The sequence below is a fragment of the Xenopus laevis genome, chromosome 5S (genome assembly GCF_017654675.1).
Source record: "Xenopus laevis strain J_2021 chromosome 5S, Xenopus_laevis_v10.1, whole genome shotgun sequence".
NCBI lineage: Eukaryota > Metazoa > Chordata > Amphibia > Anura > Pipidae > Xenopus > Xenopus laevis.
Genome location: NC_054380.1, coordinates 102600478 through 102621338, shown reverse-complemented (window position 1 = coordinate 102621338; position 20861 = coordinate 102600478). Strand labels below are relative to the sequence as shown.

At 38.6% G+C, this 20861-nt stretch overlaps 1 protein-coding gene across 2 annotated transcripts in view; it reads left to right on the top strand.

Moving 5' to 3' along the window:
- The window catches only part of schip1.S (schwannomin interacting protein 1 S homeolog), a 212173-nt gene that overhangs the window by 123167 nt on the left and 68145 nt on the right, over positions 1 to 20861 (top strand). The window contains exon 1 of one of the 2 annotated variants that reach the window (XM_018264561.2): positions 9050 to 9429. The exons of the other annotated variant lie outside the window; for it this stretch is intronic. Within the exon in view, the coding sequence (XP_018120050.1) occupies positions 9406 to 9429 (24 nt within the window). The 5' untranslated portion in view covers positions 9050 to 9405. Of the gene's footprint in view, positions 1 to 9049; positions 9430 to 20861 lie in introns of those variants that run through there. 2 annotated transcript variants of the gene reach the window in all.

Genomic DNA, 20861 nt, shown 5'->3' with positions numbered 1-20861 from the left:
GTGCCAGTAATCAGACACTGGAGTGTCTTAAATAATTAATACTGTACAGTTTTTTAGGTGTTGCCATCTTCAAAGATGAAGTTATTTTATGTTCTGTGAACTTGTGCTTCCACGCCAAAATATAAAATACTCTAGGAAAGAGAAATACAACATGAAGAGCTGAAATCTAATGACTATTGTGACCTGGTGTTTTTTTATGTTTCAGAAAGGAAATTGCATATTGATAAAGCAGTTGATTTATTCTAGACTAAATTTTAGATGTAGCTCTAACACTAGATCCACACTATTAAAACTGATAGGTCGGAGATACAAATTCGACTTTCATCAAAACGCACCCAGTTGACCGTAGATATCTGGCCTAGTTCTGACCAAATGCAAGTGACATTAGTCTGAAAATCTGAACTTTCTGCTTTTAGTTCCTGTCTCTTTGCTCTTTGTTCCCTGCATGAACCTTCTTCCTGTCTGCACTATGCATTCAGCCCAGTCCAAAACCAAATGCTAATTTTGTTCAATTCCTAGTTTGATCTTAGAAGCAAAAATTTAGAAATTAGGTTTAGCTAATAAAATAAAAAATAAATAAATAATCAGGTATTATAACGATTATGGGGATAGCAGAAATCTTCTTACTGATGCCTAAAGGAAAGCAGAAAACAATAGCAGAAGAAAATGAAATAAAAAAGGGTTGTATTTATCCACTATTGTCATCTTTTGGCATGGGTACCACTACTACAACAGACAAAGATAGTTTTGGATTTCACCGTTTTTTCACGCTGAAATGATTAGTGCAGTTCCCTTAAAATTGTTAGAATCTTACATGTGATTTCATTATGGGATCAACAATTTAGATAGGTGTAACTGTGCTGCTAAGCTTCTCTGGGCACTAACATTGACAAAAAGGTCAACTTAATAATAACTTTTCTGAAACTCAAGAACATTTTTATAAATCCAAAAAGTTCAGATGGAAATCTATATGGATGTCCCAGTCCCAACATTCATATATCTGCCCATAAATGTTTGGACAAATTTCAAACCCTTTGTCCCAGCAAAGGGTTATGAATAAAGATTCATTATTAGACTCATTGATGATAATATTGCTGTCACGGCCGGCACCCAATACCAGAACAAGTGCCAAGTACCCTGGTCTCAGCTCGGCTTCACCAGTAGTGTGACCACCGTTGGGCTTCGGGAGGAGCCCTCAGCTTACTTGGGTGCCACCTGGACTTAACGAGGGGTACAAGGCAAGATGTTCTGGCTAGCAGAGGGGCACGGCAGGTAGATAGTCTTTTGGGCCGAAGGTCACGGTACAAATGGAGCAGGCAAGAGAATCGTCAGACAGGCTGGGTCGAGGCAGGCAGATATCAAGAATTGTCAGGCAGGTAAGGGTCAAACCGGGTTGTCAATCAAAGGGTTAATCAAAAGAGGTAGTTGGTAATCAGGCAAGGGTCAGGATCCAGAAGTCAGAATAGTCAAAAGCCAGGCAGGGGTCACAACAGGAATCACAAACAGGTTTAGACAAAAATAGCTTAAGCTCAGAAGCACCAGGAACAAATCCTATTACGGGCAAGGTGCTGTGGACAAAAATGGCCTTAAATACTTTTGAATTTCGCGCCTTTGCACCTTGACGTCATACGTCAGCACACCTGCGCCTTTAAATACGAGGGAACGCGCCGCGCGCGCCCTTAGAGAAGAGCCGGCGCCAGCGCATACACGCTTGCGCGGCTAGAGGACAGGATGGTGTGGCGTCCATCCCCGCCGATGGCGCGGCGGACGACCCCGCCGCACAGGTATTATTACAATTGCTGATAATTGTTGCCGTCTTATCCTACAGTGAACAGGTGAGAGTGGATTCCTATACTGGATAAAGAAGTGAGGTATCTAGTAATTTCCATGCCTACTATACCATATACCCATAGAGTTCTCCTTTGAAAAACATTAATAACTCATGGACAACAGAAAATTACAAAAAACTGTTTTCCTTTTGATCAAACAATTAGTGATGGGCGAATTTATTCGCCAGGTGCAAATTCGTGAAATGCCAGTTAAATTCGCGGCAAAAATTCGCCGGTGTCAAAAAAAATTTCCGACAAAACGGACGCCAGCGTCAAAAACGGGCGCCGGCATCAAAAACGAGACGCCGGCGCCGTTTTGCGAATTTTTCACGAATTTCGCACGAAATTCGCAAATTTTCGGCGAAGCGAAAATTTTCGGCGAAGCACGAATTCGCCCATCACTACAAACAATATCTCCACCATTATTTTAGCTTTTTAATAACTAAACAAATTCTTTAGAGACAGAAATCACAATAACCCATCAAAATATAATGATATTCAATTTCACACAACTGACGGGACCTATGTAGTAAAAGGCACATTGTTACTACAATATAACTTGTACCTAGAAGCAATTAGTATTACAGTATGCAAAGTAGTTTAGTTTCTGGGAAAATGTGACAAAACTACTGCTATAGAAAAATGTAATGTTTACTTTTTTGGCAGGAAAACAGTGGGCTAGCAAATATATATAACACACACAGGATCTAAAGCAATTTCCAACAAGACACACAGCAGCATCAATTAAAAATAATCTGAAATGCACATGTCCTTTTCCTGCACTGCTGTCTGAAGACATCTTTCTTTATTTAAGATATGGTCAAAGTAGAAAATTGAGTTTATCTGGTGCTGAGGAAATATACTGTAGTATGTTTAAAAAAAACATAAACATGATCCTCAGAAAATAATGTAAAGATTGTGTAATGAAATAAAAATGAAATTTTGAAAACTGGTATAATTATGTTATGATGGTATGTCTTTTATTATGGCTCCACCAGAACAGGAAGAGAATATTAAGCATGTTTGAAATTTAAATTTTGACAGTGATTAAAACAGCCACAGCTGCTTGATAAACATAGGATGCCAGGCAGGTGATGGTGGGGGATTACAGACACCTAAGGTGTGGGAAATTTCTATTGCCAATTAGTAAAGTGCTATTCACACCTCTGTGAAAAATCTAGTTGCTTTAGCAAATGCTAGCACAGAGAAGCGCCAATTGGCACTATGAAAATGAATTACTGTATGTCAGAAAGGCCAGGCTTCAATTTTTTTCACACACACTGTAGCAGACAGCACCAACAGGAATATCTGTTTAAAAAGCCTTATTTTGCTTTTCTTAGGCTTAATGATGAGGACAGTTACAACGTTTCAAGCCAAACAATGGCCCTTAATTTTTTTCACACCAACAGCTAATAGATAACATGCCCTACAACACATAAATTAGTATAGTGTTCAATATACATCTCTATAGCTCTAGAATATTAAAGACCAACACAAACCTGTTCATTAATGATATTCGGTGCAAAAAGTGTCTTTATTAACTTTATTACATGCTACAAGACATCACTGATTTGACATATTAATTGTTAAAGGGACAATGACACATTTATAAAAATGCTATAAAAATTCTACTATGTATTTGTCTTTGGGGATGGCTGTGATAGAAGTCCCTGATTGCAGAGAGTCTATACAAATAATAACTAAGATGTAGCTCAGTGCGTCTAACTTTTGCATTTATTTTCCATCATTGACTCTACGTTAGTGTGTAGTTTTGAATGCAGTGTCTAGGGGGCAATTTGGTAGCAGTTTTTGCTTTATTTCCCGAAATATTGTGTTCCTAATTGGGCCTAAGCATTAAAAACAAAACAGCATTCTAGAACTAATGTTGATTGTTCCCTCTGGCAAGATTCAAGCAAGAAGTTACTCTGTTGAACCGGTGTGCTTATAATGTGCCAAGTGTGTATTTTTTAACTTACTTGCTGAAGAAAAAGCACTGTGTTACCCAAGTAGAAATTTGTTGCCTAATGCATAAGCCGAATGCATAAGGGCATGAACAGGTAAAGTGTTCTAAATTGCAATGTGTTTCAGAATACCACATGGTCCATCAGAGATGTCAACCAGGGATTCTTGAGGCTTGAATCCCTCTTCACACTAAATGATGCCATTAAATAATGTCTCAAAAAGGCAAGCACTGGATCATTATCTCCCTCGTGACATGGATCTGGCTGATGTCCTTGCGTCCATATGTATGGTGGACACAAGGTTACTGCAAGCTAGCTGCAAAAGATTGTTGGTTTAGTCTAAAAGTAAAATACGATGTTATATGGATGTATCAATAGCCAGCACACATGCACTTAAAAATAATGGGCAAATGTTATTTTATCACCAAACACTAAAGAAACACAGCAAATTGTAGCCAGTTTGTACTTTTACACATTTTTAAATGACTCCTTGAATGTTTGCTATAAACGGTAGCCGATGTGTTTAAAAAAACACAAACATAAACTAGTATGTACATTCCCATTACAAAAGCATCTGAGCATCTGGATTCATTTGACAAGAGGCCCATCAATTTGTAATAAAACATCAAACACTCCTGCCTAGACCTTGCAGGATCCTTAAATACAATTGTGTTTATACCTTTGTCATCAAGTCTACACAGATTATATGTATGTTTTCTTTTTTAAAACATGCAAAAATATACTGCAAATCTGTAAACACAGATTTAGTGGATTTAGTTATCTAAGGTTTTGGGCTGCAATCCCTCACTTTGCAATAGGGAGTTTTCTCCATAATAAGCAAGGATAGAGGTTGTCCCAGTTTCCTTATCTGGAAACCCAATATCCAGAAAATAACAGATTACAGGAAAGTTATTGTTCACAGAGTCTATTTTAACCAGATAAATTACCTTTTTTTAAATTATTTTCTTTTTTCATATTGTGATCCAAATTAAAAGTTTTATTAACTTTGTTAGTGAAAAGTAGTAAACAACTATTGTAGGAATTACGTTTTGTTTGTTTTGCATGATGCATAGTTACATTTTATTTCACAAACTGTAAAATAAAGGAGCAAAGAAAAAAGTAATTGTGCCATGTGCAAAGGTTTGGACAATCTTCCATTTGTCCAGCCATAAACACTGTTTTTGCAAGGTCCCTCGCACTAATTACTTAATTTGGCCTTAATAGCCACTAGGAGATTTCATCCATTAACAACTACAAAGCTCAATAAAATCTCTGACAGACTAAATTTTGGGCAGTCACTCAACATGGCTTTTCTGAAAAATGAAGCGAGGATCTAAAAATGAAGCTAATCGATGCCTACAGAGCAGGGGAAGGCTGTAAAAAGATTACAACACTTCCAGCTTAGAGTTTCCACTGTCCGTAATGCCATCAATAAACGTCAATTAAAGGGAACTGTGGAAGTCAAGGTAAAATCTGTAAGAGCAAGAACATTTTTAGAAAGAACTGCTCATATGCTGATCAGAAAGGCAACCCTAATTCGAATGCAAAGGACCTCCAGGAAGGTTTGGCTGACAAAGGAGTGAGGTTTCACCTTTCTATGGTGCAGTGTTGCTTGCACAAACATGATCTGCATGGAAGTGTCATCAGAAAGAAATATTACCTGCAACCTCAACACAAGCATCAATATCTGATGGCCAGAACCCCTTGGGGGTTAAGTGGCACTGTACATATAGATTGAAAAATGGATTCCACTAAATTCCAATGCGAAAGTCAGCCAAGAAACAAATAAGACAATGATCATAAACCTACTTCAAAATGCAACTTTTGCAGCTGTGTGAAGAAAAGGAAGCTGAAGGGATTTGAATGTCCCTTACAGTCCAGTCAGTGTTTAGAAGCTATAATCTGTGGCTTATTAGGGTGTACAACATTTTGCAAATGCCTCAAATATTATGTAACTGTACATGTAACATTTGTTCTTCAAATGAGAACTAAATCTTAACTAAAGAAGTAGGGCAGAAATGTTGTACATTATGCTTTGTACTTCTGTACCAACCCAAAGCAACCACAGCCCCTTAGTAGTGAAGATCTGTTTCTCCAAAGATGCCCCTCTAGCTCCCAATCTTGTTTTCTACTGATACACTGCACATGCTCTGTGCTGCTGTCAGTTAGTAAGCTTAGGGACTGAAGCACAAAATACTAAATATATTAATATATATATATATATATATTTATAAAGCTGATTAGTATATAATTCAGATTATTAGTACATGACAGCTTATGAACCAACATATAATAATCAGACCTGTAGCGTCAGCTTATATGACAGGCAAACTTTATTTTCTGCTTGTTGATTTATCATGACCCCTAAGCTTAGCTTTTCAACAGCTGCTCAAAGCTCAATGAGCATGTGAGTGTCCCAGATACTCCTAAAAAATCCAAAATGGGAAACTCCTGTGACAACTTTATAGGCCTGGATCATTACTACTATAGAGATGCTGAATTTTCAAAAAGTATAGCATATAAAATAAGGTATTGCTAGCCATATTCATTTTTAGAGTTTAGTTCTCCTTTACACTTAACACACTTAGGGGGTTATTTATCAAAGTCCAAATTTATCTCAATAATTTTGGAAAGCTACTCCGACAGACTTTTGCTCCCTATTTATCATAAAATGTTTCCGAAAAATTCTTGTGTGGGAAAAGTCTCGATTAGATCGTTAAAATATCAGAATTTTGGAAAAACCATTGCAAATCAGGATATCTTCGGGACGTCTGCCATCGACTTCTACATGATCTCGGCAGGTCTGAGTTGACATATTTTTTTATTCTGACTTTTAACACCATTGGATTTAAATAAATCATGAAAAAATCGAAAATCCCCAAAATAAACAGACTTAAAAAAATAACCCCTTGAATCTTGCAGTAGCTGTTTTCTACTTTTCACTTTTTCTAAATTTGTGCTTATATCTGTAGGCACTGTTCAGTGCTGCTTTACCAGGGGTGCAAAATACTTCCAGCAGCTTTTAGTGCTAAAATATCGTGGCTTATATCTAAGAACGCTACAGAAGATAAAGAATGGGTGAGATTGCATTGGACCTTAGAAACCAGATTTTCCCTTGAAAGACCAGATGAGACAATCCTGTGTTAAAAAGTAACCTGATTGGCATTTAACTCTCCATCCCACCTATTTCAGCAAAAAAAAAACCCTGAGAACTGTATATGCTTTCCCTGACAACATGGCAGGCAAAAGAAATAGAAGCAATCTTAGTTAACATATGAAAACATTACATGGCTATGGGTATACATGCTCATACATTGCTGAACAATATAAAGACCCCCTTTAGAGAATGGCAGTAGTTGCCAGTGATGTCTTTGTAAGTAAAAAAAATCAATCTGTTTTTACAATGTGCACGTTTCTTAAATGATTAACAGTGATCATAGCTGACAGATCTCAAAATACTCTTTGAGCTTTGGGGAAAAAAGTTAAATATTATTGTGCCTTCTGTGTACTCTAACTGACATTTCTCACCATCACCACCATCTCATCTATTTGTGCATTTAAATACAAGTCTTTGGTTGTTACATAGATTGCCCCCAAGAACTGCCAGGGTACCATGAGATACTTGAATAAAATTCAATGAAAGCATTTCAAAATCTGTTTTAGACGTTATGAGATACAAACTGTGCATGAAGTCCGAAAGAAAGTATAGAGTTCACCTTCGCTATTAATCAGTAATTACAAGAGGATCTTTTGCTTATTGGGACAAAGGATTTAGCCTTTTTTTAACCACATAACCAATGAAATAACTGCAGCTTCTGTTCTGAGAACCAAGCTAGTAAAAGAGGGGGATTATTGGAATTTCATGGTGTTGCTTTAGCAATACAGGTATGGGACCTGTTACCCAGAATGCTCGGGACCTGGGGTTTTCCGGATAACGGATCTTTCCATAATTTGGGTCTTCAAGCCTTAAGTCTACTAGAAATTAATTTAAACATTATGGGGCACATTTACTTAGGGTCGAATATCGAGGGTTAATAAACCCTCGATATTCGACTGTCGAAGTTAAATCCTTCGACTTTGAATATCGAAGTCGAAGGATTTACCGCAATTCGAAGGAAAAATCGTTTGATCTAACGATTTTCCTTCCACCAGAAATTTGTTAGAGAGCCTATGGGGACCTTCCCCATAGGCTAACATTGATGTTTGGTAGGTTTTACTTGGTGAAGTAGGGGGTCGAAGTTTTTTTTAAAGAGACAGTATTTCGACTATCGAATGGTCGAACAGTCGAATGATTTTTAGTTCGAATCGTTCGATTCGAAGTCGTAGTCGAAGTAGCCAATTCGATGGTCGAAGTAGCCAAAAAAAACATTCGAAATTCAAAGTATTTTTTCTTCTATTCATTCGCTCGAGCTAAGTAAATGTGCCCCTATATAAACCCAATAGGCTGGTTTTGCTTCCAATAAGGATTAATTATATCTTAGTTGGGATCAAGTACAAGCTACTGTTTTGTTATTGCAGAGAAAAAGGAAATTATTTTTAAAAATTTGGATTATTTGGATAAAATGGAGTAATTCTGAGCTTTTTGGATATTGGGTTTCCGGATAAGGGATCCTATACCTGTACTTTGATCCTTATTCAATTATATATTGGATATCAAAGAATTCTGCCTATGATATCATCTATCAAAGGACTTATTCTACAATAGAAAGTTGTATTCCACATACCAATTGCCCTGCAGCTCACTGCTCAGAAGACAAATTATTCCTTTAATTTGTAAATAAGGCAGAGGGAATAATCATTTTGTCAAAACCAGAGCATAAACAAAGCATCTCTATAAACCTACCACATAGCATAAAATATCTGAAAAATATACAAGGACGTCCCAATGCAGTCTGTCATAATATTATTAATTTCAAGTGGTTGGTTGCTGCTACAAAATATTTTGATGCAAAGTACATTTTATTTAATTATTGTATGCATTATAACACAAAATAAGACATTTCCCACTGTTTGTCTTTAACAATCACGTCACCGGAAAAAAAGTCTGATTTTGTTACTTGTTTTCTTTAATCCATTTTTTTTTTTTTTTTTAAAGCAAAGTCACAATCTATTAATGATTTAACACATGTCGTGGGTCTGGCAGGACTGAACTCATGAATAATTCAAACCAGAAGCACATTTTCTCCTGCAAGATTGAAGAATGAGATGGGGAAGCCTTTCAGAAAAGAGGAGCGCTTGTTCTCTCAGCTTTGTTTAGCAATAGTCATGGAGGGTTAAGACGAGTTCAGGGGATCCTGGTCAGAGACGACATATTCCTCGAGAAGGCAGGTTTGGTTTGAAACCTCTCACTGCCACTTGGAGCTGCAGTAGACACTGGCAGTTGCAGTAATGAGTTAAGCTTTATTGTCTGATACCACAAAGAGTTAAGCTTTATGGTTGATGCCAAGTAAAGGAAAGCCTATTTCAGAAGTGTGCATTAAAATCCAGGAGGAATGGTCTCTGAAGGGAGCGCAGAGCAATGAACAATACCACAGACTGTTGGTTGCTGCAGCACACCAAGATTTTTATATGCTGCTATCTGGCTATGATTGGAATTTTCCTGTAAAATGACTTGAATGTGGAAAGCGAAGAAGATGATTGTAAGTAAGAATGTCTCTCTCTGACTTTGTGCATCCTGTTATCCTGCAGTTAGTTTCTAATGTTTGCAATGGTGATCTGGTTTTAGTACATAGCTGTCAGTTATCAGTCCTTTACAACTGTAGCTCGACTAAAAGGCTTCTGTAGAGAAATGAAACATATGGGTTAAATTTAAACAGTGTCTATCCACGGGAATCTATTAAAAAAGGTAATTGTTGCTAAATGTTTTTAGCAGATCACCATTTATTAAAAGAGACCTTAGGTTCTCATTAATGTATTTAAATATAACATTGCTATAAAGGGAGGGCGAGAGATGGACAGGCATATAAATGAGTGTAACCGTACATATATAATATTCATCCACATTCCTGATAAGTAAGGAGACCAGTCATAACTCAGGAAAGGTCAGCACGAACTCCAATCTATCATTTGCAGCACAAGTATGACTTCTGACTACATTAATCACATACACAAGCACGCTTGTGTGCAGGAACTCGGTTGTGAAGCACATTCAGAGACGGAAAATTTATTATTTGCATATAGGACAAGAAATATATTGAGTTTATTATACAGTCTGTGCAGAGAGTATATCGTTAACTTTTTACACATTTTATATACAAATACAATATATACAGTATATCTCATGTCTGGACATACAATACATAATGTCTGTACTTATTTACACACACACATCACTGTGTATGCATAAATATATTATACAGCATCCTCCTACCACATACTGTATGCATGCACAGTATATATGACCTCTCATATATATTACAGGTACATAGTGTAAACACAAAATACAAAGCAATAATTCCCAGTGGCATCTTATAATATAACAGCAGAACAGTATTACATGGTGTAGGTTTAAAAAAATGTTAGCAAACAACATCACAAAGTATGTAAATATAGAAAGCTATCATACTGTATAAGTATACAATACCGAATATAATCTAGTGCAATTATACACAGATTGTAATGTGTATGGTGCAAGTAAGCACAGATATCATACTGCACATTAGACAGACAATAAAGCTGCACTATTTATATGTGCACATACATTACAGAGTTGGTTAATTAAAGGGATGCATCGAATCCAGGATTCTCTTCGGGATTCGGCCTTTTTCAGCAGGATTCGGATTCGGCCAAATCCTTCTGCCTGGCTGAACCGAATCCTAATTTGCATATGCAAATTCGAGGTGGGGAGGGAAATTGTGTGACTTTTTGTCACTAAACAAGGAAGTAAAATATTTTTCCCTTTCCCACCCCTAATTTGCACATGCAAATTAGGATTTGGTTCAGTATTCGGCCGAATCTTTCGCAAAGGATTCGGGGGTTCGGCCGAATCAAAAATAGTGGATTCGGTGCATCCCTAGTTAATTAACTTTGTTATATACCTAAGTTACTGATATGCTCACATACAGTACATAGGAGCAAAGCTAACGGTTCTGGACGAGCAAAGGGGCACGATCGTCTCACCAGGATACTGGAAGGAAGAACACCACCAGGAACAGGCAGGCCTGGCTAGTCAGACAGGCTGGAATCAGGATTAGAGAGCATAGAATAGTCGGTGGACAGGCAAAGGTCAGATTGGAGAGGTCAGAATAGTCACAGACAGGCAGGATCAGAATTGGAGAGATCAGAGTAGTAAATCAGGCAGGCAAGGGTCAAAACACTGAAGGTCAATAGTATTCACTAAGAAACACACCCAGGAACAAGGCTAATTGAACCTATCAATGGGCAGCGTGCTGAAATCTAAATTGCCCTTTTGAATTTCGCTCTTATGCGCGTGACGTCATCACGCCAGCGGATAACCCAGGAAGAGCGCCGGCACGTGCGCCATAGAGGAACTGAACGCACGGACAGCAGGACGCATGCGGCGGGCTTATTTCTACAGATATAACATGACCTGAATGAATGAGAATCTTCACAAACATCAAGTTCAACTTTTATGTCTACATATAACCTCCTAACTGCTAGTTGATCCAGAGAAAGGCAAAAAAAGACCCTTTCGAAGTCTCTCCAATTTGGAGAAAATAAATACTTAACTCCAAGATAGCCATCGGACTTGTCCCTGGATCGACTTTTACTGTGAGCTATCTTCAATAACCCTGTATTCCCTCCCCTTCTTAAAAGCCATCCAACCCCTTCTTAAAGCTATCTAATGTATCAGCCTGTACGACTGATTCAGGGAGAGAATTTTCTCCCACATCTTCATAGTTCTCACTGTAAGAAACCCCTTGTGAATATTTAGGCAGGACCTCCTTTCTTCTAATCGGAATGGGTGCTCTTGTGTCAGCTGGAATGACCTACTGGTAAATAAAGTATTAGAAATATAATATGGTGAAAGATTATTATATGATTATATGATCAAAGTTAGCGCAATTGTGCTCAAACTTTTCCATGTCCAGTAGGCATCATTTCATCTGTTTGGTGCGAGAGTGATTTTTGTGCCGATTCTTTAGAAGTGTGCTGCATGGTGCATTGATGCATGCTGGTGAGGGAATCCTGGAGCTACTGTCTGGTCTTAAGGTACAATAGGTGCAATTCCACTTGATTCAGAATGAGAGGCATGAAGGGTTGAGTGGTTTGTAGCGCAACTACTGTATATGGAAATGCATAGAACACATTTTGGCACAAGTACCTAAATGAGATTTTATGTGTGGAGAAATGCCAATGACCTGTAATGTATAGGGATGTCGCGGACTGTTCGCCGGCGAACTTGTTCGCGCGAACATCGACCGTTCGCGTCCGCCGAATGTTCGCGAACGTAACGCAACGTTCGCAAATTTGGGTTCGCCTTAGCTGGCGCTTTTTTTTGCCATTTCTCCCCCAGACCAGCAGATACATGGAAGCCAATCAGGAAGCTCTCCCTCCTGGACCACCCCCACACCCCCTGGACCACTCCCCTTCCATATATAAACTGAAGCCCTGCAGCGTTTTTTCATTCTGCCTGTGTGTGCTTGGAAGAGCTAGTGTAGGGAGAGAGCTGTTAGTGATTTGAGGGACAGTTGATAGTAAGTTTGCTGGCTAGTAATCTACATTATACTGCTCTGTATTGTAGGGACAGAACTCTGCAGGGATTTGAGGGACATTTTAGGTTAGGTAGCTTTGCTGGCTAGTAATCTTACCTTCTACTGCAGTGCTCTGTATGTAGCTGCTGTGGGCAGCTGTCTGTCCTGCTGCTGATCTCTCATCTGCATCTGTTCTTCAAACCACTGCCACCTAGCTGTGTGAGCTTTTTCACATTCTGTCTAAATATCAATAATAATACCGTCTCCAGAAACACCACCTGAGTGACGTAGTGTGATTTCTGCCCTTTACAGCACAAAACGCAGCGCTGTGTCAACAATGGATTTTTTAGAAACATATTTGCCCTTGATCCCCCTCTGGCATGCCACTGTCCAGGTCGTTGCACCCTTTAAACAACTTTAAAATCATTTTTCTGGCCAGAAATGTCTTTTCTAGCTTTTAAAATTCGCCTTCCCATTGAAGTCTATGGGGTTCGCAACGTTCGCGAACCGTTCGCATTTTTGTCCGGACGTTCGCGAACATGTTCGCGAACATTTTTTCCGACGTTCGCTACATCCCTAGTAATGTATCTATACCCAGGAATAGACCCACTAGTCCCTAAAAAGTTCACAAATGACTATCATTCAGCTGGGATTATGCAGAGTGTTTTGAGGGACTTTCTTGTAGTCTTTAAGGTCTCGAATCCAGGCCCAGCCTTAAGATGTCATTTTTGTCCACAAGTGCATTGTGAAAAGTGTCCATGTTCATCACTTCCCCCCAAAATCGAGTATAATAGAGACAGTGAGGGTAGATGTGCCTGATGCAGTTGCAGACAATGCACACAATTGTGCACATAGTTTGAGGCAATCTCTGCATTCCAATTTGTTTCCCAGTTTCTGAGGCATTCTGACATACATTTTGAAAGTCACTGCAAAAAAGTGGTGCACAATGGTTTAAATTAAAAGCAGGTAAAAGATTTCATGCATGGAAATATGTGCCCCTGAGCATCATACTGGTCCTGAAAACTTGCCCAGTTTGCCAGGCCCTTGCATTCTATGATTGCACACAAGCAAGGATCTGAAGGCACATGTACATAACAGAGCCCTGGTATTAATATTTTTCATACCTACACATGAATTCTAATGAATCTCCCACTTGTGCCGTTATTGATGGTGCGCGCATGGGCATGCCAGAATAATTTGTGATGCAACATGCATGCATTTTACCAAAGCTGCTTATATTAATTTGTAAAGTGTGTACAAGTACTACTTGTTTTGATCATTTTGTGAGTAATCACGCTTATGCTGGAAATTTTGGGGGGGAAACACTGCATTATGGGTAAACATACATTACATCCTAGCTGTCCTTTCAGATATCCCACCATAGTTACTATAACTGATTGCAAGGGAATTATGAGGGAGATGTAGTCCTATTCACTTCACCTGTGATTGCTTACATAGGCCACTTGTGCATTCGTAATTCAAACCTATTGGTACAAGAAAAGCTAAGGGCTCTTATTCACGCGCGTTTTTACCTGCGCTCCCCTACGTTCCGTTTTTCGGCGTTTAGCCGCAGGGGAGAGCAGGAATAGACGCATTTCATTATTTCAAATGGGGCTGTACTCACATAGGCGCGTGTAGGCGCCAAACGCAGGAAAAATGCAGCATGTTGCGTCTCAACCTGCGTTCGGCGCCTACATGCGCCTGTGTGAGTACAGCCCCATTTGAAAAAATGAAATGCGTTTATTCCTGTGCTCCCCTGCGGCTGAACGCCTCAAAACGGAACGCAGGGGAGCGCAGGTAAAAACTTGCGTGAGTAAGAGCCCTTATAAATTCTCAGACTGAGATTTGTTGTACTGTTATAGTTAGGAGAGCATTTCTCACTAGAACCTGTTATTGAGTTTTAAACATATGTCAGGCATTTTTTCCTATCCGTGCATTAGTGCACTCCTTGCTAAGCAAACAGAAATGCAAGTGCAGCAACTGCTTCATTCATGCAGCTACATGAATTGCGCACGCAGCATTTTGTATTGGTACAGAAAGGAAATACATTATTGCATCCTAGTGCTGATTTAAACCACAAGAATGATGCATTAGTGCACAGTACTAATTCATGGCATATTTGTTTTTTATTAGGTTGAGTCTTTCACAATTAGGGCCCTGAGTTCAAAACTTCTGGAGAGTAAACATTGATATGATAAAGTATTGTAGAGCATCAGTGAAGAAAAATTCGGCAGTAAAAACAGTGGACAGTCAATTAATATTCTCATATTCATAAGCCACCAATAGGGTCTGGGTGCCAGTATACTGGCACCTGCTGCAGTGTATAAGTTTTATGGAGCATGACAGGCATATTAGAATAAAATCCATCTCTGTTAATCAGGAAAAGGCCAAATGAACAAGTGATTCCATCCATGGCAAGCCCTCGCCTCCCATGTTGCTTTATGGTATTGAGTATCAAAAACAATTTGGGAATGTAACAATTGACAAAGAGCTGTGTGCCAAAATAAACTGTGGCTTATCTAAAGAAAAACAACCTTTAACCATGTCTAAATGTATACTTTTTCAGTGCCAGTATCTGGATGGTTGCTTTTGATTTCTATAACTGGAGCAAGGTTTTCGCCTATATTGCTGTTTTGTTTCGTTGCACTGAAGTGCATGCAGACACTACATAGATAGGTGCTTGGATAAAAAGCTCTGCATCAGTAAGCTGTATATTTGCAGCCATGTTTAGAAACTTTTGAAGCTTATATGATGTGCAATTTTGTCACTACAACGATTTCATTTGAACACCCTTCTCCATTTAGATTGTGAGTTTGTTTGTGCAGGGCCCTTTTTTACCTCTTACATCTGTTGTTTTTTGTATATAATCTGTATGTTCAGTGAATACTGAACTAGAAAAACTGATATAGAGCAGTAGGGTAACTTACTGGTTGCCATTGCCCAAGGGGAGTGTTAATTCAGGCCATTCTGATGAATAGGTTGGATCGGTCACCTACTCAATCATTTGATTTACTTGGCAAAAGTGCAGCCCAGTACAGCTCCTAATTGAAGAAACAGTAACATAACAATAAAACGTATTGTTGCTCTGCACTGGTAAAACTGGCATGTTTGCTTCAGAAACACAACTATAGTTTATATAAACAAGCTGCTGTGTAGCCATGGGGGCAGCCATACAAGCACAAGATACACAGTAGATAACAGGTAAGTTCTGAAGAATTCCATTGTATACTACAGAGCATATCTGCTATCAGCTGTGTATCCTGTGCCTTTTCTCTTTTTTCAGCTTTAAATGGCTGCCCCATGGCAGCTTGTTCATATCAACTACAGTAGAGTTTCTGAAGCAAACACAACAGTTATACTAGCGCAAGGCAACAGGACATTATATTTTCATTACTTTAAAATAACATTTTTTTTGGTGTTCCTTTAACTGATGGGTGATCCAATACACTCAACAAATCAGGCCATTATTCAGCAATTGCACTTGAACTTTATCGTTCTAGTCGATCATAATACAGTTGACATCGCTCTGAAGATCATATATAGTGATGGGCGAATTTATTCGCCATGCGCGAATTCGCGCCGAATTTGCGCGATTCGCGCCGAGCGAATAAATTCGCGAAACGCCCGCGAAAATTCGCGGTAAAAATTCGCCGGCGTCAAAAAATATTTTTTCGAAAAAAGTCGCCGGCGCCAAAAACGGAATTTCGCGAATTTTTCGCCGTTTCGCGAAATTCGCGAATTTTTCGGCGAAGCGAAACGGCGCAAATTCGCCCATCACTAATCATATACAGTAGTTTGGATGAAAATCAATCAAACTTTACGAATTAATGGTCCTTGTGCCAATCTTAGCAAGGTTTTGCCGAGGAACAGACTGCAAAACAAATATATAGTATTAAAAAAAAGTATACACTTTTAAAGGCAATTTTAAAATTGCTTTATAGTGAATTAAGAAACAAATAATTAAAAGTAATGCTCTATTTTTAAACTTTTAAACATTATTTGTTGTACAATATTCTTTTTAATGCATCCATTTTTGTTCCTGTTTAGATTTGATTCTGGATGTAAAAAATAAAGTACAAGATGAGAATGTAGATCAATTACAGAGCATTTCATAGTACCCCTGCCGTTGCCAGTTGTGCTCTAAGAATAATTCTCTAAATATAAAAAATTCTCCTGACTCTCAGCAAAGCATAAAGACGAGGTTGTCTTTATGTTTTGCTGAGAGTCAGGAGAATTTTTTGTGAACAAAGTATGTGCATAAATTCAGGGAACTTTTCTTCAGGTTTTGTGGCTCCTAAAGTTATAGTAAAAATGACCAGAACATATAAAATACCTGTAGTAGTTCTAACTGACTTCGTTTTTTTTTTACTGTTTAATGGTAGGGGCACACTGGGCTATTCGGGGAGATTTAGTCGCCAGGTGTATTCGTATTCCGAAACTTCGGAAATGAAGCGCCGCATGTGCTTTAGCGCAGGCAATTTTTCATTATAGCCGGCGCAAGACAGAGGGAAGGCGTACGGGGAGATTGGTCACCGCAAAGATGAGGCGATTAATCGCCAGGCAACTAAATCTCCCCAAATCGCCCAGTGTGCCCCTACCCTTAAAAAGTAGTAGATTGGAGTCAGGCAACTATAAAATCTTGAATCAGAAATTAGCTATTGTGAAGATTAAAATGTAATATGTGTTATCTGATGGAAATAAGAAACTTTGTAATATGATAAATTAAAAATCAAGTTTCTCTTTACAGTGATAAGACATGTTTCTATTCAAATCATAGGAATGTGTCCACATTTAGAAACTGCTGCACGCGAATAGTTTCCATTTAAAGCCCCCCAAAGCCGCCCTGCAAACCATTGTTGACCTGGCCCTCTGACAATGCTAAATGATCGTCTGTGGAAACTATGGTTTTAGTGGAAACTATTCTGCGTGCAGCACCTCCTAGATATGGACACGTTCCTATGATTTTTATATGAACATGTCTATATCGCTTTAAGGTATAATGGGTCGGCTCTAATTAGTATCATGAGTTTGAAGATTCATAATAATAAGTAGGTCTGTGATGGTTTGAAGAAAACCAAATGATGTCAGAAGTACAGCTTTGCACTCCTGCAATTCAGACCCACCAGTTTCTCTTGGGACGGGTTAATTAATCGGTATTATGTCTATACCTGGCCTGGTGATGTGCACTATGGTTACATTTTATAAAATATATTAGCACCATACTAGGGAAAACACTCAATGCAGTTGTTTCCTAAGGGTAAGTCCACACAGGGCATTTTGGGGAGATTTGGTCGCCTGGCAACTAATCGCCTCGTTTTTGTGGCAACTAATCTCCCCAAACGCCTTCCCTGACTCTGCGCCGGCTAAAATGAAAAAACACCAGCGCTAATCACACGCGGTGATTCATTTTCCAAAGTCGTCCGAAGTTTCAAATTCGGAAATTCGGAAAGCAAACTGCCGCGTGAGATTAGCGCCAGCGTTTTTTCATTTTAGCCGGCGCAGAGTCAGGGAAGACGTTTGGGGAGATTGGTCGCTGCAAAAATGAGGCGATTAGTCGCCAGACGACCAAATCTCCCGAAAACGCCCTGTGTGGCCTGACCCTTATGTGTACCTAGAATGTTTAAATTTTTTTGAAATAGGAAAACAGCTAGCTAATTTATTCACATGGGTTTCATGCTATCTCTCTCAAGGTTGTGTTGACTCAGGGGTTGGTTCCATGTTCAGCAGCACACAATGATATTTATGGTTTCTGTGTTAAAGGTACAGCTGTCCATGTTATTTTAGGAGAAGCAGATTGTGTAGCTACCGCTTCAGACTTCCCCCAGAAACTGCTAAAAATACACAGAAGGCGAGAGCTTTGGTGTTAACTGCAGTTATAGATGTGCAGTAAATTAATTAAATGTTTATAAGTGATACGCCCACCAACTAATTACCTTGTAATGTAAATGTACATGGGTTCCTATGCTCTTTTTTGCACTTTTATTTCCTCTCTAACATAAAAAAATATATTTCACTATTGTGTTTAGATTTAGAGAACACATGCACTTAGTTTATAGAGACTGAGCTTAAAATACATGTGATATGCATGACTTCCCCCTAATTTATTTAGAACCACTCTACAGAACTACTGCTATCAGTTGGAGGCAGAGATGGCCTGATTGTGCTTATGTATAGTGTAAGTATAAAAATGCTATATTTTTTTATAATACTAAGGGGCAAATTCACTAACCTGCAGAGTTGCGCTAGCGCAGGCTCCGCCACACTTCGCCGCACTTCGCCAGACGAAGTTTTGCCAGGGCGCCTCTAATTCACTAAAATCCAAAGTTGCGCTCAGGGAGGAAAGGTAGCAAAGTTGTGCTAGCGTTAATTCGTTAAGCAATGCAAAGTTACACTAGCGATGCCTAATTTGCATACGGCGCCAAGTTAAAGTACAATGGACGTATGTGTAGCAGCAAATACATTACACTACACAAACCCGGGAAAACTTCATAAAATAAAATAGAGTTGTTATTTTGCCCTATTCATGTGCCCACTGTATAGTTTAGGTGCCATATGTTAGGAAATGTAGGGGGGAAGGAGGGTACCCCCAAAAAAAATTATGATCTTTTTCAGCCTATCACCCTTAAAAAAGGAAAAGATGCCAGTGTTTTTTGGGACTTAGAAAAAATTTCAACTTTTTTTGAAGCAATCCCTATCTACTCTATTGCACTGGTCTGAGGTGACGAAGTAAAGTCTGGCGCAAGAGGTAACGTTCAGTAAAATGCGCAAGTTAGTGAATTAGTGTAGTTATGTCCCTTCGCCATAGCGCAACTTCGCCTGGCGTAAGGGTGTGAAGTAGCGCTAGAGTAGGTCCACTTTGCTAGCGAATTTACGCCAGCGCCCATTAGTAAATCGGCGAAGTAATGAAATTATGTCACACTGGCGAATTTGCGCTAGCGTTAGCCACTTCGTGCTTTAGTGAATTTGCCCCTGTATGACTAGTGAAACAGGACCAGGGAATGTACATTTATGACATAACAAGACCCAAAAGTCATTGTCCTTTTGAACGTGAATGATGTTCCGAGAATAACCATTTCCTTTTCAATCTGAACTTCTTATATGGTAGCATTTAACAGCAAATCATCAGACTGACAGAATTCTGCAAGGGTTGATGTAATTGCTAAGGGAGAATGCACTGAGACTATAGTTTAAAGTCATTTTGTACTTCATGATAAATGGAAAACAATCATAGTCGGGGGTTGCAGAAGTATCATGACCTTCTGGGCAATAAAAATGGCAAGATAATAACATATCATGTTGTTAGGTGTGTATATGTATTGCTTTTAAAAAGCATGATGTATATATATAAAAGGTCATACCTTGTGCTGCATAATTAGAAAGAACTGCCACCTACACCTCGCTCACTTTGACATCTGTCTGAAGGCATACGTATAATAAGAGAGTTTTAGTAGCTCTTTTACAATCACTTTGTGCCTCCATGTCAAGGTTAAGATGCCAGTTTGGATCTCTGGAGCTTTAGACATTATACACTTTAATGCTTCAGCCTTTACAACAAAACATTGTATTTGGAGGAGGTGAGGGGGAACTGAGCAAAGTTATTTTATTCCATTAAGCCATTTAAGGGGTTGTTCACCTTTGAGTTAACTTTTAGTATGCTGTAGAGAGTGATAGTCTGAGACAATTAGCAATTGGTTTTAATTTTTTTTATTATTTGTGGTATTTCAGCAACATGATGATCCAAATTACCCTAGCAACCATGCATTGCTCTGACTGGAATATCAATAGGAGAGGCCTGAATAGTCAGTGACTCCATTTGAAAGCCGGAAAGAGTCAGAAGAGAAAAAGACAAGTAATTAAAAAACTATACAAAATAAACAATGAAGGCCAATTGAAAAATAGCTTAGAACTGGTCTTTCTATAACATACTAAACGTTAACTTAAAGGTGAACCACCCCTTTAAGGCTTCAGTAATGTAATTATTGATCAATGAAAAGGATAATATGATATCAAACTCTCCTTTTCGAAAATATTTTTGTATTTTTATCAACTAATTAGTGCTGTGAAGGTTTTTGTTACTAAGGGTCTACAGTTTTTATAAAAAAACATATTTTAAACTATTATTATTATTAATAGTAATAATAATACAGATTTCCACAACGTGAACCCTATTTGTGATGTAATGAAAAGTTATTGCATAATTTTTGAAGCATCAAATGCCATTGCTTTGGGTGCATTTGGGTTATTGCTACTTTGTATTACTCTTTTTTTCTATGTAGTCCCTCTCCTGTTTATATTCCAGCCTCTTATTCAAATTTCAAACTGGAGAGCTGCTGAATAAAAAGTTAAATAACTCAAAAACTGCAAATGATAAAAAGGAAAGGCCAATCGCAAACTGACTCAGAATATGACTCGCTATA